The sequence below is a fragment of the Amyelois transitella genome, chromosome 19 (genome assembly GCF_032362555.1).
Source record: "Amyelois transitella isolate CPQ chromosome 19, ilAmyTran1.1, whole genome shotgun sequence".
Lineage (NCBI taxonomy): Eukaryota > Metazoa > Arthropoda > Insecta > Lepidoptera > Pyralidae > Amyelois > Amyelois transitella.
The window spans coordinates 3,110,665-3,130,527 of record NC_083522.1 but is presented as its reverse complement, the minus strand read 5'-3'; the positions used below and the strand labels follow the sequence as shown (position 1 = coordinate 3,130,527).

Sequence of the window (19,863 nt, the reverse complement as noted above, 5' to 3'; positions counted from 1 at the left end):
CCGGCCGTAAGTGGCAGTCGCATCGCATTCGCAACACATACACACAGAGCGAACACAATCGATACGGGAGCCAGAACCACCCTACCTCCGAGGGGATGAATTTAAATTATTCACAGCGGGTATAACTGCGTGCCGTCTTTAACAAACAAATTACGTATGCGCACCTAATAACACGATACACGCCGTGGCTTCTGGGCCAGCGAGCTTTCAATTATAACTTGTGGGATAAAAGGCGAGGATCACATTCGTAATTACCAGACTCCGATGCCAACTACTCCCCTGGCCCAGAATCCGCTAATTACTTCAACTATGTCGTAATTATGAGCTCGCTAAAATCATAAACGTCGAAGCGATTGGCAGCAGCCGGATTTAATAACGTTGAGCCGTGATAAATTATCTATTCTCGGTTCCATTAAACTTCATTTCATAAAGGCAGCGCCGTCATCGAAGGTAATAAAAATATGTGAATTGGATTACTGCGAATGGCAGCCAAAAGTAATTACGCTGTCAACGAAATGACAAACCGTTCCAATAAATCGCCCCCGCCTCATAATAGTCGTCTTTGAAAATAAACACAAAAATAAAAATAGCTAGCTAATAGTGACAAGGAAACATTGGCAGAAAATGAGCAAAGAAGAATAACCGAGATGTATCAAATCAAAGCATTGTGGAATGCTTCCTTTTCGGTCCCAATCGCGTTCTAAACGCCGACACAAAGTAAGAAAGTAGGGAGCGTATAAAACGTCAAAGAGATTGAATATCGATTGTGGAGTCGACAGCAATCTCGGAAAGACCTCGACGAGAGCTCGAGGGCCTGGTCGGAGTGCGGGGTGAGGTGCGGGGAGAGGGGGGGGGGGGGACACTTCCGAGCGGCCGTGACAATTTATGTTATTGGCACTGAGCTGGGCTGGTCGACGCGATACGGGACCCTCACATGTAATTGTTAGTCGGTACCGCAGGATATTGGGGCATTAAACAGAGCGGTGATTGATTAAGCGGCGATAACGATTACTGCTGGATATCGCGGTACGGCGGCAAATAGGGTGACTCTCTAATTAAATCGAATGAAACAACACTATGTGACAAAGCACTTTATCTCAAGATAACGTAAAGGATTTTCTGATAAGTTGATGAGATGACATAGCGAATTAGCGACGCTGAGATGGTTAATGCTTCTAATTCCTATGTCAATCATGTAAGCTTTGAAGATTTAGAAATATCAGCATGAGATAAAAACTTAATAAACATACCTGATGTAAATTCAAATTAAATAAGAAATTTTGTGTTAAATACAATTCAATGTATAAGGAAAACCTAAAGAATTTTACAATGTTTAAACAAATACAAACAGATAAAGCAATAAAAATGAAAGTGAATTAAAAATCCCGTAATAGCGTTCATATTGCAGCGAAATAAAAACAGGCGGCTGCGAACGCGAGCCGCACTCACCCGTAACAGATTAAGCCGAAAGATCAACAAATATATTTAAATCCCACCCGACAGCATTCTCGCATTTCCGACAGCAAAAACTGGCTCAGTAATCGCGACACATGGGCTCGCCAGCACCGAGGAAAACCAGACTTATTATCTTAAGTCGACCCAACAGAACCCATTAGTAAACAACACGGGCACAAAAGAGGGCAAAATAGCGGCTTATAAAAAATTGTAACAAAAAATCAGCTTTTGATCCCCAGTTCCCCTATATTGTATTTGTAAAGGTTTTATTGGTCGACAAACTAGTCGGTCGATACGTTTCAATGTTCACGATGTTGGATAATATTTGCTCAGAGAATATAATTTTTCCATTGGGACACGTTAATTCTTATCTAAAAAGAGAACATAGTCTATTCAAATAGTAATTAAGATAATACAAATGGATTTATTCATCATAACAGTCAATAAAGTCAGGGCAATGTCAACAATGATGACAGCGAAGAATCGAGCGTCTGAGCGGTTCCAGATACGAAATAACAGTTTAGAGGAATTCTGAATGCACCGCTTACTGCGACAAATCTGTGGGACGCAAAACTTTCCACTCGAACAAAGCAACGGCCAGGTACACGGCAGCTGCGGATTACTGTCGCTCGACGACACGCTCGATCAGTCTTCCAACTCGTCGACATACCCAGCCACCACTCAACTGGGAACCCTCAGCGATCCGAGCTTCAGGATACCATATAACTAACTTTAATGGGTTTATGACAACTAAGACGGTGGAATTTTGTGAGCGAGCACAATGAAATGTGTTATTCCGGCGGCGACAGATTGACTTTGGTGTTAATTGAAATAATAATCGAGGACAATTCGTAGCGTCTCAATAAAGCTGACGCTGACAATATCAACAGACTCTTCAAGCGAAACTAACATTCAGTTACTCGAGTAAATTACGAAACCGTTAAATAAGTAACTGTAAACATGAACTCTGTTCGCGGAGGGGAGCGAGTCGTGATAGCCCGCGCATCGACGCAATTAACGTTGAATCAATTTGCTCTGTGCGAGTGAATATTTATTATCGTTTCAATTGTTCATGACATAATAAACGAGAACGTAACAAACCGCAGCGAGTATAATGCGAAGCGGAAATAATAATGGCATTTGTTAGAGTGGAGCGCTGTCGGCGCCGCGGGCTTTGCCCGGCTCGCATCCTAATTACGCCAATAATAATTACACAGTAGTCGGCAGCTGGCCGGTTGCCGCACGTACACCTCCTCGCGCCTTCTGCTGTCTTGTTCAATAATGTAATGATCTCATTACATTCAGCTACTTCTAACGTTTCGTCATTTGTACACAATTACTTATCAATCAAAGCACCAACTGTCATTGTAGCTGTAATTTGTCTATTGTTAAGTAGAAGTAATCGATTTAATAACAGTAGTTTAGTCGTGTAGTTTCTCTGTAACATATTATTAACTTGAATCTTTACCTACACTGGTCTTTGGTCACTATATTGATTTATATTATTAGTCAGCGGTTTTTCGAAAATTTCGAATGATTATCATCACACCTTAATTACTTTCCATTCGCTAAATTGCCATACCCGGGTTTACGCCCACTTCCAGAAGCGATATTTTTATTGTATCAATCAATTACTTTGTGTTCGTTATTAAAATTTTAATTGACGGTCTGGCGGAAAGGTCGCATCGTTTTGGCTAAAGCAATAACATTTTGCAAAATGAATGATGACACGCACCAGCAGGTAAATCGATACGTCCGTTTCGAGGATAAAATAAATTCGTTGAAGCGGAAAATTCATCGGAATTTATCACTCATATTAGCAATGGTTTCGCTCGTTTAATCTAAACTGGATTTGTACAACAACAGCAATTTATAGCCTAACGATTACATTCAGCAGTAAATATTGTAATAATGTTAGTCGTAAATTTATCAGCTCAGATGTTTGATTTTGTTTATATCATTTTATGAGTAAGATTATCGCAACTCTTAATTTGCGTATGAAATCCTGGACACCACAAATTGTTTCCAGAATTGCCGAGCCCGGGCGGGTATTTATTTAATGTTGATGGCGAGCCCAGCCGCCAGTTAGCAGTTAGTTTAGCGGGGAACACTGATCAGCGGCAATCAACATGTAAATTTATTCAGAGCGATCAGTATAATCGCGCTCTGCGGTTCTATTAACCTCATTCAAGACGACACATCTGTATATGTTTCATACTCGGATCATTCTGATAGAAATCTTATTAATTTCACACATCAATTATTTTAAACATTACTTAAATTGATTGAGCCGTTACTATTGAAAATAGTAAGCAAGTTCTGTTATTGGTAAAGAAATTACGCATTAAGTTGTGGCACAATTATTATCACCTTATGAAAATCCATTCACAAATGAAGTCAAGTCATAAAGAGTATGATATAAACTCAAACATAAATAAATATAAGGTTTAGTAATTCAACAAAAAAGTTATTCTTCAAAATTACCCTCAAAAAATTTGCATTCATTTAATAAAGCGTTTAATATGTTCGTTCGTTCAATAATGTTTATAAAAAAGAAAGACTAAAGACAAAATGTCTGCAATAATATCAAAAATAATTTTAATAAAATGGATACATTAATTATAAAACAATTTAAATGTCATCATAAGATAAGACTTCAATTTGATATTTCATCTTTAATTATAAACGCTCTAAAACTTTTCCAGTTAGGAAGAGGACTCTAAATTGATTGTACGAACACTTGAGGAATTTTTAGAGCCCTTGACAGCAGTGATTAATGAAAGGAATTTTGGAGACCCGATGTATTCAGTCTCCGTATTCCCCTCGCACTTACTGACGCTAAGAAAAGCAAAGGGAGCCACCCTTCTCACATTGCGCGTTACGAAATAGGTACTATTTCTTTATGTCGCACTGTAATTTGGCTTCAGCCATAAAATATTGTGGTTGCCATCGCAAATATTGCTTAAACAGCTGTTGCATCTCGTGATGTACGGGATATAAGTACTTTCGGTAAATATAAACCATCATTTCTTTATGTTGTTAATCGTGATAAGTTCATAAAACATGAGCGCAATTTGCATGATGCTTTGGCAATAAGTTGAAGTCACGTCAATTTGATTAATGATTGCCCATACATTAAGATCGTGAAAGATGTTCTCGCAATGCAGGTGCACGATTGAGCTATTCACCGGCACGTCGTGCTCTTGGTGGTCTTTTTTAATGTCTAGTCCAGTATATGCAGTGTTAATTAAAGCAACTAACGGAATGCCATTTACCATTATGGGTGTCGGAGCATCTGCAATTCCAAGTCGACCAAAGATACATATAGTCTTATTTGCCACAGAGACCACAATCGTATTAATTTGTGGAGTGCAGTGAGAACTGTGAGGTCCGACTACCAGGCGGGCAGAACCGGCGAGGGGGTGATTTAATGAACCGATGCGGCGGGCGACAGCGCGGATTACTCCCCACGAGCATTTGCACTCAATCAAGCTCGCAAACAGCCCTAAGCCCGAACAATTAAATACTCCGAAACAATCGGGTACAAACGCGATAAGAGCAATCGGACAATTAGTGCGAGATTATTGCTATCAGCGGAATCTATTTAAGGTTACGATATCTGACAAACTGCAGTACTACATTACAGGCGGGTTGAATCAATCAACCAATTAGATTGAAAATGAGATTAGCATACCATACTGTTTTCATGCTATATCAACAATAATGAAGCTTATTATAACTTTTTAATAGTAAGGCACGGAATAGTTTTGAGGGCATATTTAAGGCCGGGCCAAGAGACGAGGTATTGTGAAGTATATCTTCCGAATAGTCTTAATAGTGGTGGGTCTACTTGTTTGCAGTTAATATGTACTTACACAATATGTCAGAAGTCATTTATATTGGAGTCAATAGGTAGGTTTGCAGAGACTACATCTTTCCACTTGCCACGATCCCTGCATAATTCTTTCGCTTAATCCACATTCATAACTATTTTCATGCAAACTCGTCGGCTTTGGGGTACTCTTGACTAGATCCTTTACCAAAACGTCTCCATAAATAAAAAAAAATTACAGTATGAAAAAATACCTTAGATTCCATTTTTTGCTTCTTTGATGGAGGCTGTGAGCTATTGGTTTCTTGCCGCGAATCGTCAGGTTCAGGTTTCGCGGGTGGAGGAGGCGCGGGCGCAGGTGGCGGCGGGGGCGCCGGCGCAGGAGCCGTAGGTGCTGGTGAGGGCGCGGTCGGCTTGGCGTCCAATCGCGGCGCGGGTGCCGGCCGGGGCTCAGGCTTGGCCTGCGTCGGCGGCGTAGGAGGTAGCGCGGTAGTCAGAGCCGCCGGCGGCGTCGCAGCGGGCGGCCCGGGCGCGTTCGGCGGCGGCGGTACTCTCGCCACGCCGTTCACGTCGTGAGGTGGATGAGGGTGGTGGTGCTTGTCTCGCGCTTTATCGCGACGGTGACCGCCTGAACCGCGTTTGGCTGCTGTGGGCTGCGAAGCGGGCGCTGGCGGCGGCGGCTTCGGCTCGCCATTCATTTCGTTGGACTTTACGATCTCGTGCTTCGCCTCGGAGCTCTTGGTGCCAGGCTTCGTGCGCTTGATCTTCATCTTGAGCGCGGTGCGCTGCGCGTCTGGTTCGGCGCGCGCCGCCATGCCGCCCGCCTCGTCAGTCTTCTCTATGTCGGCATCGAGGTCTATAATGAGGTCGCCGATGCCGATATCCCACTCGTTGTCATCGTACTCGAAGTTGGCGGGATGCGCGTGGGGCGCCCGAGCTCCGCCGGCCGGCGCGCCCTCCCTCATTGGCGCCGCCATGCGCGCCGGCTGCCCGCGCCCGCCCCCCGCTCGCCCTCACACGCACACACCATTGTAGCCCTGCAGCAAGAGAATTCACTTTTAGTACTAAGCTAATCAACAAATCTACTTACAATAAATTCCATAAAGGATCATAAACACTCATTTTCATTGCAGGTCATGGGCCAATAACTTTATCCGATTCCGCGCGCCACCAGTACCGCTACCAGTAGGTACTGAATGTTAAGAATATGGTCAGTGTTTTAACGGTTTTAAATAATGTGTTCCTAAAGGTTGTTAATTGCAGGTCTTTTTGTTAATTGCACGTCTGTAACATACGTAGTAGCAGTTTCAGAAATTCAAAGCGCATGAACCAGGAGTAGGTACTAAAGTAAATCGTTGAACACCTAGATAGATAGGTGAGCTACGGGTACATTATTTTGAATAGCGGAACACCAAAGGTGAACCAGGAACACAAAACGATAACCGGGGAACACCCAGATACACCACTTTGGTGTTCCACGGGTCAGTTTACAACCACCCCGGAGCACATGAGAACTGATGACACTAAACCTGCGATAAGACACCATTCACCGGGTAAAAGTATTTCTATCCATTAGCTTCCTATCACTGTCGTCTCATTTATAAAATGCCTCTAGAGCTGACGGAACTATAAAAATTAATACGAATCTGTACTTAAATGAACATGTCCATTTAAAATTATTCCTTTATAGAATTTCATATCGCTCGCATTTATAACCAATTCAAAGGGGCTATAATCGTAAAATAGCCATAAAACAGCGTAGATAAGCCCGGTTTCTCTTACAAAGGCGGTATAAACCTAGAAGGTGCGTGCTTACTACCCAATGTATGCTTATTTAGGATAATTTACAACCACAAGTTCTCTGAAGCCAATTTATGAAATGGCCCTATAAAAAATATTTAATATTCATCAATCCATCGTATAATAGAACGAAATCTATTTGTTCTGTTCTGATTCATTGCGTAAGGATCATGCAAATAGTTCGTTATATAGGCCAAGATTGTCAATTTTACTAGATTGTCTATTTCTATCAATTTCTAAAATTAAAGTAGAAATAAAGTTTATTGAACTATGTCTTCAGTATATTGAAGTTAATGAATTCTAAAGACTTCTAATACAATTTTATGTTTATATCTTTAAATCGACTGGCTTTCCCACCAGGAAAAAAAGAGTGATAATGTATGTGTATTTATAATTTTTTTTACTCTCTCATACAAATTGGTTGATCAGATGATTGGTGTTATAATGGGGCAGTAATTCTGTTATTCACTTTTTGCTACTTGTTGTTACAGAAACTGCTCAGTTTCATCGTCCAAATATGTTGTTGTACCAAATTTTCTTCACCGACATAAATTCATGGTGTATAGATTTGGAATAGGAAAAATCATCAGGGCTACGACAGGAAGTGGGCAGTTGGGCACTTTATGGCGTCGGCGACGTTGCCGGGTTTACTGCGCCCATTGGATAACTCCTCATAACTTTTTTATGACGTTCGTTCTGTTTATTTATGCGAGCCTAGTACAAACCTAAAAGTCGAGTTTACATAATCACGAAATTTAATTTTGTATGCTTATATTACTTTTTGCGTATTGCCTTTTTTATTTCCTAAACACACACACTCAAACTGGAATAAGCTTTCTCTACAAACTGTTCAAAGTAAATCTAAGTCTCTAGTCATTGTCATCTAGTTTCACTGTGCTTAAAGCGTTTGATTTAACCACCCAGGTGATTTAAGTCCACTGAGTATGTGTACTGAATTACCTGAGCGAAGGTCGTTTAGGACGACCAGAAATTTCAAAAAAAAAATGTCCGCCTTTATCTGTACGGCACCAATATTGATGTTTCAAAACAAATCTATATAATTCTAATATATAATGATAAGCAGTCGGACTAATTTTAATACTAAACCTAATCGCAAAAGCCAAACAGGTACCGTTGTTATCAGATAACGCATTATGCATACTATTAAATAATAAAGAAATAACATGTTTTTATAATCTACTCTATGAATAATTTATGAAGTTCTGTGTTAAAATCCAATTCTCAACGTATCAAGATATTAATCAAATTATTATTATAAATGGTAATTTATTCTCTGAACCGGACGACCGAACATAGTATCACAACATAAAATGATTCAGTGAACTTTAAAATAATTACACACTTTTCCCATCCAATTAAGAGGAAATACGATGTTCATGCTCGATGGTGGTGGAAATCATCGTGAGTAAACCTACTCGTTCAGAAAATTGGTTGTGTAACCACAATCTATTATGGGATAAGTTCTCCTCCAACGGTTACTGAGGTCAGACGGGAGTCGCTTCGTGTAAAAACCTGACTTACCCAATCCATGATCAGGCGCCCCCGCGCCCCCGCCATTCTACCTAAGGATGAAAAACTCGATCAGGTACCTAGCTTAAAAAAATACATAGCGTGTGTCAACTGCTTCCCGTTCCACGCAGATTGAAAAGTCTGTCAAAGGAAAGGTTATCCAGCTAAATGTCCTACGTGTCCTTGTTTGTGTGATAAGCGTTGAATTGTAACCCAGTGAGCGGCAAAGACGATAATAGTTGTTTTTAAGATATTGTTTGCATACTACTTACACATTTAATTTTTACATTTATTTTCATACATATAGAAGTCAGAGCACTGGAGGTAGGTATATGAGACACAGGCTCAGTCTTCTATCTAGGATGTTATAACAAAATGTTGTGGAGATATGAAATATTATATTCCCTATTTTTCTTTCTTCATCTCTGCGTGTTTCCAGTTGGAGCATAAAAAAACGATCGTAGTATTAAATCGAGAATTTATTTCCAAGTATTCCCTCTTAATTCGGTGCCAATTTTCAATGAGCATCCTATAATTTTGCTACTAATGTATATTTTGCACGCATTATGCAATTAATCAGCCACCTTCAGCATTCTTGACATTTCAGCAAAAAAGCAACTAAATTGCTACCAATTGACCAGTTCAGCCTTCAATTTAAATCATTAATGAGACTACACAGCAAAAACTGCTTGACGCGTCGACAAACAAAAAATAGTAGACAAATTAAAATGTTAAATACGTCGTTTAACTTCGGTTAAAGTCGAGTTTAATTTTGAAATAGCAAATTAGTCGGTTTATTATTGAAATTATTACAGTAAAGAAAGTTGCATTTGCTTTTAACTACGCAAAACATAAATTTAATAGGTATTACTTTCTCTCTTTCACTGTATTTTTTGGTCTAAAAAGTCGTGCTTGACCAAATAGAGAATGTTAGTGATACTTTACATGCTGTAGAAGGATTTGTTAAAGATTTTTCTTCATCATTTTAGGAACGTCTTTGTATTTTCTTGTGTACAATTTGTTTGTATTTTTGACCTTTAATCATTTTCTACTACATTCGAAGGGTTCTATAATACCCTGTCGATAATCACACGACAATGTAGGTTGCCTATGTTACGTTATCACAGTAAAATGTTATTTGGACATCGGACCTTGCGTCCAAAGTTTACCGCTTCAGCGTTTCTGTCGAAACAATATTATTATTAGTTTCATGTTTCATTCTACGATAACTACCGATTAAGCAAAATGCCTGGGAAACTGTGGCGCTAATGTCAGTTAGTTCGATTTCCTGCCTGTGGCCGTCAGCTATTTGATTTATTCGTGGGAACGCAGTGTAAGCAGAGCCTCTCATCTTTGCTGGCTTTGCTAAGACGTTATTTTTCAGTTGGAACAGCTTTCAGGAACGTTTACTCATATTTTTTTTACTTAATATGTTAACTGCAGACGTACCTGCGGGGTTGTTAATGTAACGTCAAAAATTTACTACCCCCGTCTTGTTGTCATTCAGTGAATTATATAAGCTTGAACGCTATAGCTAAGTTTCTTTGAAATTCGTACCGTTAATTAGTGTAAACATACATACATAAAAATATACGGAATAGAGGAAGCCATCAATATCGAAAAGACTGAAAGATCATGCTCAGCTGTATGTTTTATATTGTAAGATGAGATTCAGACAGGTTGACAATAAGTGTTAAAAAATTTAAACTAAATAAAAGATTGTAAAACAGACATGCCCACAAACTGTCGCATTATAGCTTGCTTAAATCACAATTTATTCCCCTCACAAGTGTGGACATTTGAAATCTTATCTTTAACAATAAAAGTAATAAGTAATGCGCTCACGCAGAGTGAGGTACGCATAAATCTTGGCTCAATGTCATCGACATCATAACACCGTAATTTATTCATTTATAATGTAATATTGTTGTAATATTAGACACAACACAGCTAAATACTTATTTATTATGCGTATTGTATTAATAACGATCACAATTGAATATCTTTTAAACATTCGCGTTGCACGTTTAACACATATAATCATTAACATGTCAAATATTTGTGCCATAATATTATTAAATATGCGCAGTTATAACCTGTGTAAACCACAACACAAAATGTACAAATTATAATAACGAATGAAGTCCTAAACGTTTACTAATAGTTATAAAGCATAACCTAAAAAAAGACTCACAAAAGCTCAGATTTGATAACATAAGAAGCAAACTGTTGATAAGTAATAATATTTTTATATAAAGCGAAAATTTATTTGCAATCTCAATAAACGATGTACTAAGAATGCAAATAAAAAAGGGAGGATATAAATAAATAGCGTCGTACTCGAGCCGATTTCATTGGGTTCTATTTTAATTTGGTTATTCAGCCTCATTCTTTCATAAGTACGACTTTATTTTTGCATATAATAACTTTTTCTTTTCACTGTATTGTTTTATCATATATACATACATATAATCACGTCTATATCCCTTGCAGGATAGGCAGAGCCAAATGTCCTGAAAAGACTTAATTAAATCACTAAGATTTAATTAAAAAACTCATAATAGTTTGTGTTTTAAGAGTCGACTCGAGCTTTGTAATTAAATCTTAACACTTCAAAATTTCCAAATAAGCCAGTTATTTTTCAAATTTCCATATAATAGCTCATAGTCATAGAGCCAAAAACAGTATAACGATATTATCCCAGTATATACAAAAGTAATGGTTATAATGATATCTATAGATATGTAAATAGATCCTATTCGCTATATAATAATAGTTATAACAATAGGGGCGTTATCTCACAAAAAAATCTGACGTCAGAATCCGATCTGATACCGGGGACTTCTCCCAAAAGGACGAGTCGACAAGGATCGCCAAATAAATCGCGGCGTTTTCTATTATACCAGCGCCCCGTATGTTTGTCAATAGGCCGTCTGATTGGGAGCTCCTCGGTGCCTATGTTAGCCTGGTACAGAAACTAAGGAAAGCGTGGACATTACCACTTTATTTACAAAACAAACATAAAAAGTAGTTAGTTTCCTTCCCGACTTCCGACTTATTTTGTCTTTTTTATTTCCACTGGCTAGCTAAGAAAATAATGTATAATTTTTTTCCGTTTAGTCGAGTCGGATAAATTAGTTGGTTGCGGGCAAGTTCATGATACGCATATGAATAAGTATAATTTATTCCCAGCTCTATCCAGAATATTGGCCGTAGAGAAAATCTTTTGTATAAAAGTGTCCAATTGTGTAGTTTCTTTAATTTGTTGTGATTTACCGACCGGCCGCGCTACTTGGCGCGGTGCCCGAGCATCGAACCCGACCAGAGGTGCACTTTGCAAGAGAAAAATTGCTACTTTCGCGGAAATATGTGAGGGATATAAATACTCTATTATTCCTGCAAACATTGACTGCATTTCTCTTATGACTAATGTGATAATATTAATTGACAAGTATGTACTGGTTACTTAACTAAAGAAGATTTTTTTATGGTTTCACCATCGTTAAATTATATTGATTGACTCTATAATGACTCCAAACCTTCAGCACGTTTAAGCAGTATTAGGACATAAAATTGTTTTACCTTATTTACTGTACAGAAGTTTTCAGCAACGTAAGTTACATTCAGCTCTTTCTTACAATAAGTAAAGAACCTACTTAGTTTTGTCTCAAGTTTTAAGTATTGCATTTCAAGTCAAAAAAATCACTTAAATAAAACACCAGACGAAATTATATATCTAAATTGGTTTGTAATAATGAAACGGACGAGCGAGCTTGTACATTATTCATTACGGAAATTTTAAGGTAAACAAAAGATGTTTTAACAGACATTTTAAATGTACAAAGATACCATTATTAAGCGTACCAAAGAGACATTCTTTTGATTTCAAACATTTGAACAAGTGTATGCTAGGAATACTAAGTTTATTTTTACAAAATTTATGAAGGTAATATCTAGTTACTAGGTCGCGGTCTACCATTCCTGTTATTATTCCGAACTTAAACTTCTGCTATTATAAACACAGACCAATCAAAACTAGAAAGTAATTATGAATAGCTTTAAGATTTATTAAGCGCATGTGAGTACATTAATTGAAATAATTTTATAGGAGAATACCCGTATGTTAACAAAAATACACGCTTACTTATGTACTTAAGAATCCTGTATCTCGGTTTGCTTAGTCGCATAAAAAATCTCTGAGAACTCACAGCAAGAGTTGACATTGCAAACAAAATCCGTACAGTTAAGTTGACGTGTCACGAGATGTTATCTCCACGGAATTATCTCACGTTCGCCGTAATGATGTAACTATCCAACAAAATTGTTGTGGCGGGAGTAAATTGCGGCTCTTTATACGAAGCAATAATGAGGCGAGCGATATGGTCGTGCATTATCGTGTTAAACATTACAGGGTAATGATATTATCAGGCGATGCTGCGTGGCTCATCTGTGGCTGGTTTAATAGACGACAGATTTAATTTCCCCTTCTTTTGCTGCCCTTTTTTTGTAGTCTGAGTTGCCACGGCTAAGGTTATCTAAGACAGAGAGGACCATCGCACGTTGTCAACCAGGTAACAGATAAAAAAATTCTGTAGTAAATTTATCGAAAATTTTATGGGATAAAGCAGCTTCGTCCACGAATGAGATTATAACAAAAAAAAGTAAGAACCAATTAAAACTGGAGAAGTGTGGCATTGGCTAGTAAGCAATGGCGACCAAAATGCCCAGCAATAAATAGGCTTAAATTGAGAGCCCCAGAAATCAAAACATGCAGTAAGTAAACCAATAAAACATAGACTAGTTTATGATCATCGAATAACATTGAGACAAATTAAAGAACCTTTTCTGTCTACCCCGTTAGAATTAAAGACGTGATAAATGTATGTATGGAAATAAATCCCCTGATCCCAGTAATATTACCAAGTAGTCTTACCAGAAGACAACTGGGATTTTTCTTTCCAATAAACTTATACTTTGCATGTGAGGAGCAATCTGTTCACATTTATATGTAGGACACACTTGTTTAACTCTTCACAAAATGTGAGAAAATAACTCAGATTACAAATGATTGATGTGTCCGTAATCTATACATAAAACCTTAGGATTAACTCACACAAGAGACTAAAATTCTTTTACTTCTTAGTAAAGAATTCGAAAATGTTTCTACTCGTATATACATTCATCCTTATCTCACTTGAGACGTTTCTCTTATAAAGAAAGGGACAAAAGGCGTGTGAACTTGAACGTGAACATGATATTGTGTGGAGGTAATATTTTCTTTATAAAGAAGGTAAGGTAATTGATTTGGATGGATATTCCCGCTCGTCATCTTGTTATGTTAATAACAAGTTATGCGTGAAAGAGCCGGGGTAATATCAGCAGGATTATAGCCAGCCAGATGGTTCCAGAAGGTGAAAATAATGTTTAGTTTAAAAATGTTTCGTAAAATGTGCCGTGTATAGCGCCGTGTGGTTCCCGGCACCAATACAAAAAAGAATAGGACCACTCCATCGCTTTACCCATGGATGTCGTAAAAGGCGACTAAGGGATAGGCTTACAAACTGGGGATTCTTTTTTAGGCAATGGACTAGCAACCTGTCACTATTTGAATCTCAATTCTATCTTAAAGCCAAATAGCTGAACGTGGCCTATCAGTCCGCTCAGGAATGTTGGCTCTGTCTACCCCGCAAGGGATATAGACGTGATTATATGTATGTATGTGTATGTATTCTATCATTAAGCCAAATAGCTGAACGTGGCCATTCAGTCTTTTCAAGACTGTTGGCTCTGTCTAACCCGCAAGGGATATAGACGTGACCATATGTATGTATGTAAAATATTCTCTAGTCATTGTGTACAACAGATTTCGATGAGTCTCAAATGATCATAAAAATTATAACTACTATCGCAGGTTGAAGTTATTATTACTTCCATGGCTGGAAGGATGGATTGAATTTTTCTTTGTCACTTGCTCTTGAAGACAAGGACTTAGATAACTAAGTACATAATCTATAGTTATTGTTTTCGATATATAACAAAACGGCCCTCTTGAATGGACGGCACTACAAAACATGACGAAATATGACTCACAATGACAATACTAACTTTTGTAGATTTCACACCCTTCTTTAACGTTAATTAGGCTTTAAAATACACTAAGATCCAAATTTAAAACAACAGAACATATGAAAATATGTCATCATTACTTTGAAAAACTAGGTTTTTTAAAAGTTCTTAGTGGATACCTTCGCCCTTAACTAAATATTAAATTTCATAAATTATAATTCAGTTTTTTCTCTTTGAGTCACGAAATCCTATCCAAGCCCCTAACGCAATTATACGCAAACGGTTTATGAGGTAGTCAATACAATAATAGACTTTAACTGCCGAAGCTACATGCACTTTATACCACACCATCATCACTACGGAACATGTTAAGTTGAACAATAAATAAAAATAAACACTACACAGGACAGAACAATGAAGTCGAAAATACTCGGATGTATTTATTGATGCGTGCGGAAAACTTGGCGATATATTCTGTGACACGTGAATGGGCTATAATTTAAAAAATAAATTGATTGCCTCACCAGCGCTTCCCATCCAGCAGTCGATAATTGTATGAAGTTATTATGGGCTGCCAAGGTGACAGAAAATGTGTCATACATACATATGTACCTATATAATTATGTCTTTATATCCATCAAGGGGTGGACAGAGCCAACAATCTCGAAAAGACTGAAAGGTCACATGCATGGATTAATGATGCAACTTAGGTTCAAATAGGTTGCCCATCTCCAAAGTAAAATATGTAGGTAGTATGTAATTTTACTTTATATTAAGTACTAGTTTTTAAAGAATCCTTTCTTAGCGCAATGCATCCATACTTGTTACTTAATATGAATCTTTCATAATTTCTTTTTTCCTTTCTCCCTTTTTGCCATCGGTCCCTTTTTCCTTTGAAAGTACACAAAGAGCTAAGTTTTTGCGTTTTGAGTCACGGAGCTCTAACATTGTCTTTTTTTCTATGGATTTATTATTTTATTAGGAAGAGATTATTTAACAAAAGATTATAGATTGTGATAACATATACAACAAAATATGGAAACAAAAAGAACTTCACGCAATAATCTATCGAAGAATTGTCAAATTTTCGTAAATATCTCATGAGTCATTTATTTTTCGTTTAGATAGGACCTTGACATTAGCAAAAATGTGTGTAAATTGAAAATTACATGCTTGAGAATAAACAAAGACACTTTAGAGCATGTAATCCATAAACAGCATAAGAATTTTCTAGCCAATAACATTATCACAAGTTTATAATATCCAATGGAATTCAGACAGACCAGATAAAGTTAAGCCCTAATAAAATTATGAAAGTTATCCCTATTTTAAAAAAGGTAGACTCATCTATCTTTAAACATACAGTAGAAACTATTGAACATCAAAAAAGATAAAAGTTTGTATGTTTGTAATATCTTTATTGCATAGAAAGGAGATAACCCATTTTGGGCCCAAGCGTTACAGGAATGACACCTATACCAAAAAAACGGTCTATTTTTCCAGATTACATCATTTAAATATGGACATCATTAATAATGGCCAAATATAAAAAAATGCAAAATAATAATTTCATCTTACGAACTAGCTCTGTAAACGCACTTTTGATTATTTCCATAGATAACAGCGTCGATTATAGCTATCTTCACAAAAGCCAGTATTTTTTTTTAAGTGTTGTCATTTGGTAATAACTGTCAATGTCAGTCACTCTCTCAGTGAAGTAGTAGTAAATCGATTCATAATGAAGAAAATCGATTTCGGAGTATGTTTTGTATTTTATCCAAAACCTTCTGTTTATAATGTTTTAATTATTATTTAAATATATTTATTGTACATTCAGATAGGGAAATATTTTTTTTAATCTGAATCTATGTATAGTGAAATTATTCATAGAATCAGTTTAATGATCGATATCGATTGTTTTACGTTATGTTAAGACATCCCTTGAGATATTTGTTTGAGTGTCAAAAGTCAAAACCTGACATTCGCTTCTTATTCTTGAACTTGAGTGGATGCTGTTGTAAAAGCAGGAAGGTACATAACCTTGAAGCATTTATGTGTTCTGCAGAGTTCTGTGGTTGTTGGAGCATACCATACATGTAATGACTTCATTAATAACCTTAAATAAATAGATTTCAGTCGAATAATGTACTGGGAACGTAAACAATTGAGATAACCTCAAATATTTTTAATGATTTATTTTATCGATTTGGCCATTATAAATCGACGTAAAAAGTGGCTCAGTATTTTTATATTTATATCTTCTAAATTATGTAAAAAATTCAGCTCTGTACTCTTTGGGCCCAAGTTTCTATGAAGAGTGGTTATCTCCTTTAAAGTTTTAAAGTTCGTGTGGTCACTCATTTGACGACAAAAGGCATAAGGCATTCATTCAGTCAAGTTCATTGATAAGTAGGAATGTCAATTAAACGAATTAGGTAAGCACCCAATTAGTTAAGTTTTTACTTTACAAAAAAATGATAATGGTTCATTCAATAATTACGACAGCGCCAGAAATAATGTACGACAGGTGACCTTAATGCTTTTCTGAAGTCAATCGAAGTCATTACGGGTGTTAGGTACTTCAATTCTTAAAATAGAATCAGCCATTTTGTCTATCTACTTCTATCGGACATTGAAAAAAATTTAAGATTTTTTATTTTAAGACTTAATCACAACCGGACAGAAAATAAAACCATTTCTCATTTCAACTAGTTGAAGCCTGAATAAAACTGAGCAAATAAACGACTTTGATACATGTAGGTAACTAGTTGCGTTAAGCGAAAATAAAGTCTGTTACGAATACAATACTAATATAACTTATCCCTTTTATAAGAATTGTAGTTACTCGTATATTGACACTATATTTAGAACCTTATGTTGCGGTAATAAGTTTAAAAACCAATTACATAATTAACTATCCACGGTTAACCCTGGTCTGCTTTCTGGACGTGTAAACTCGCCCTTATTTACTTGCATCGTATCTGGAATATTTCCTAAGCGTGAAGCAATTAGTTTTTGTGATAAAGATTGATTAAATGGCAATTATTACCAGATCAGAATGGCTATGAGGAAGTTGAATGTTAAATAAGACGTTGTCATGAATAGGCAAGTGCGTAACTATGTAAGTACTTACAAGTAGGTATTTGTAACTTCTATAATCGGTCATAAAGTAAATATAAAGACTTAATACTTAGTTCAACTTGCAAAAATAAATGAAATTGTTACCATTTTGTAATATAATGTAAATACAACCAATGCTATGAAATAATTAAAAAAAAAAACAAATCTCACCGTTCCCAGTAAGGTCTATTGAGGACTCGCGGGGGCAATCCAAAAAAGACACAATCCATTCAGCACTATATGGGCACTATAGTTACACTAACACTACTCAGTAGGTACTGGCACGATCTCAAAGCACCATCACAAGACACACTCGCATCCCCTCGATCCTCGCTTGTTACTGCTTGCTCCACACCTACGAAGAAATAATGATGATGAGCATACACTGCACGACAAAAATTGTATTATTTTAAGAGCTAGGTTAGGATACACACAAACTTTTTGTTTGACACGGTCGCGTGGCAAAGATACGCGCGCTGTTAAGCCACGCTACGCGAATACTGAACTGACAGCGCTTGGTCGCCCGCGGCTGCAGCGAGTCGGCTCGTTCGAAATTCGAATCGTGATATTCAACTCAGCCAGTTTCACGCTTCACTAAGTGGAAGAATACAAATTACGTATAAATAGCACTTAATTAAAACGTTATTGGAAACATACACAATGTTGGTCCTTGCAATAGTAAGTAAAAAGATTTTACAGGATTTGTCCCTTTACAGGATCATTGGCGGTGGCATACACAGGTTAAATGTATTACTAAATGATATTGTTCTACCAAGCTAAGCGGCTGAGCGTGGCCTTTCAATCTTTTGATGACTGTTGGCTCTGTCTACCCCATGGGATGTAGACTTGATTATTATGTTATGTTATTGTTCTACCACTTCTATCTTCTTTCTGATGCAATAAGTAAGTACATTTGAAAATTTATTAAGTAGGTATGTAAAGAATAAAAAACCTTATCAAAAAAATGTTGTTTTTACAACAAAAAAAGTCCCAACCGTCATATTCGTAACGTTACACTCCATGTCGCCACATGGCGTTCCCTATTCCATGTTCAATGATAGAAAGAGATGGATAGTTAACCGATGCGACGTGGCGAGAGGAGACGCGGGCAAAACGTGCTAGGGGAACTCAGAGAGATTCCGAATATTACACAAACATTTATGCATGAAGGGATAACAGAATGTTATTGGTATTATATCGAATTGATTGAGGTTTATTCATAAATTACTGTGCGATAGAAAACATACTGTTAGCATTCCTGTAAAATTATTTGGCTGTAATGAATATGAGATTACGATAATTTTTTTCTGCTGCGTCCTTATGTCGGTGTGTGCGTCGAAGGAAACATGTGAGATAATAAAAAGTTATGTTTGAACGTTGGACTCGTAAAGTTTATTTGTGTAATACATTCTTTAAACAAACGGATAATTACATAGCGTTTTATGGGCGGTTACAGCGGCCGTCGGGAACTAATAAATTATAACAATAGATGGCCTTTAAAACAAGCTGATCTTTAATACGCCATGAATAAATTATTTCGGTATATTTAAAACACACTTAAAGCTACTGGGAAACAGTTTATTTATTCAACTTGGGAAATAAAAGCTTAAAGATTGCTCTGAGATGAAAATCCCACTGTAGTCGTCTGCTTTGTGTTTGAAATGACAAAGGGACCTCCCGAGCGGAAGAAATTTAAACTGAGCATCTGGGACTTACATTATAAATGAACGTTTATCTTAACACTTACGTATTGTTCTATTATATCCAGTTGCAAAGTAATTTACTGACGTAAATAATAGCCGAAATGTTGTGTTATATTATAAACAATACTGACGTCCCCTGTAGTGCGCTTGTCTGTGACATAGATAGTGTCGGGTTCAAATCCCGGCCAGAGCTTAATGACAAACGAATTTCTCTGATTAGCCTGGGTCTTAGATATGAAGGATCGTTTAGTTAGTATCTCCGTTACACAAGTCTCGAACCGACTTACTTCGAGGCTGACTCGATCTGTGTAATTCGTCTTGTATTTCAAAAAAATATCTAATTGAGATATTTATACA

General features: G+C 37.0%; 1 protein-coding gene across 4 annotated transcripts in view; it reads right to left on the bottom strand.

Annotated features, from left to right (window-relative positions):
* Positions 1-19,863, bottom strand: part of LOC106139996 (zinc finger protein 608) — a 92,032-nt gene that overhangs the window by 50,515 nt on the left and 21,654 nt on the right. For 3 of the 4 annotated variants that reach the window (XM_060949535.1, XM_060949531.1, XM_060949533.1), the window contains exons 2-3: positions 17,975-18,158; positions 5,542-6,324 (exon numbers count right to left, since the gene is read on the bottom strand). In XM_060949535.1, coding sequence (XP_060805518.1) covers positions 5,542-6,264 — 723 coding nt within the window. In that variant the 5' untranslated portion in view covers positions 6,265-6,324; positions 17,975-18,158. Of the gene's footprint in view, positions 1-5,541; positions 6,325-17,974; positions 18,159-18,237; positions 18,304-19,863 lie in introns of those variants that run through there. The other variant, XM_060949532.1, reaches the window with a different exon arrangement.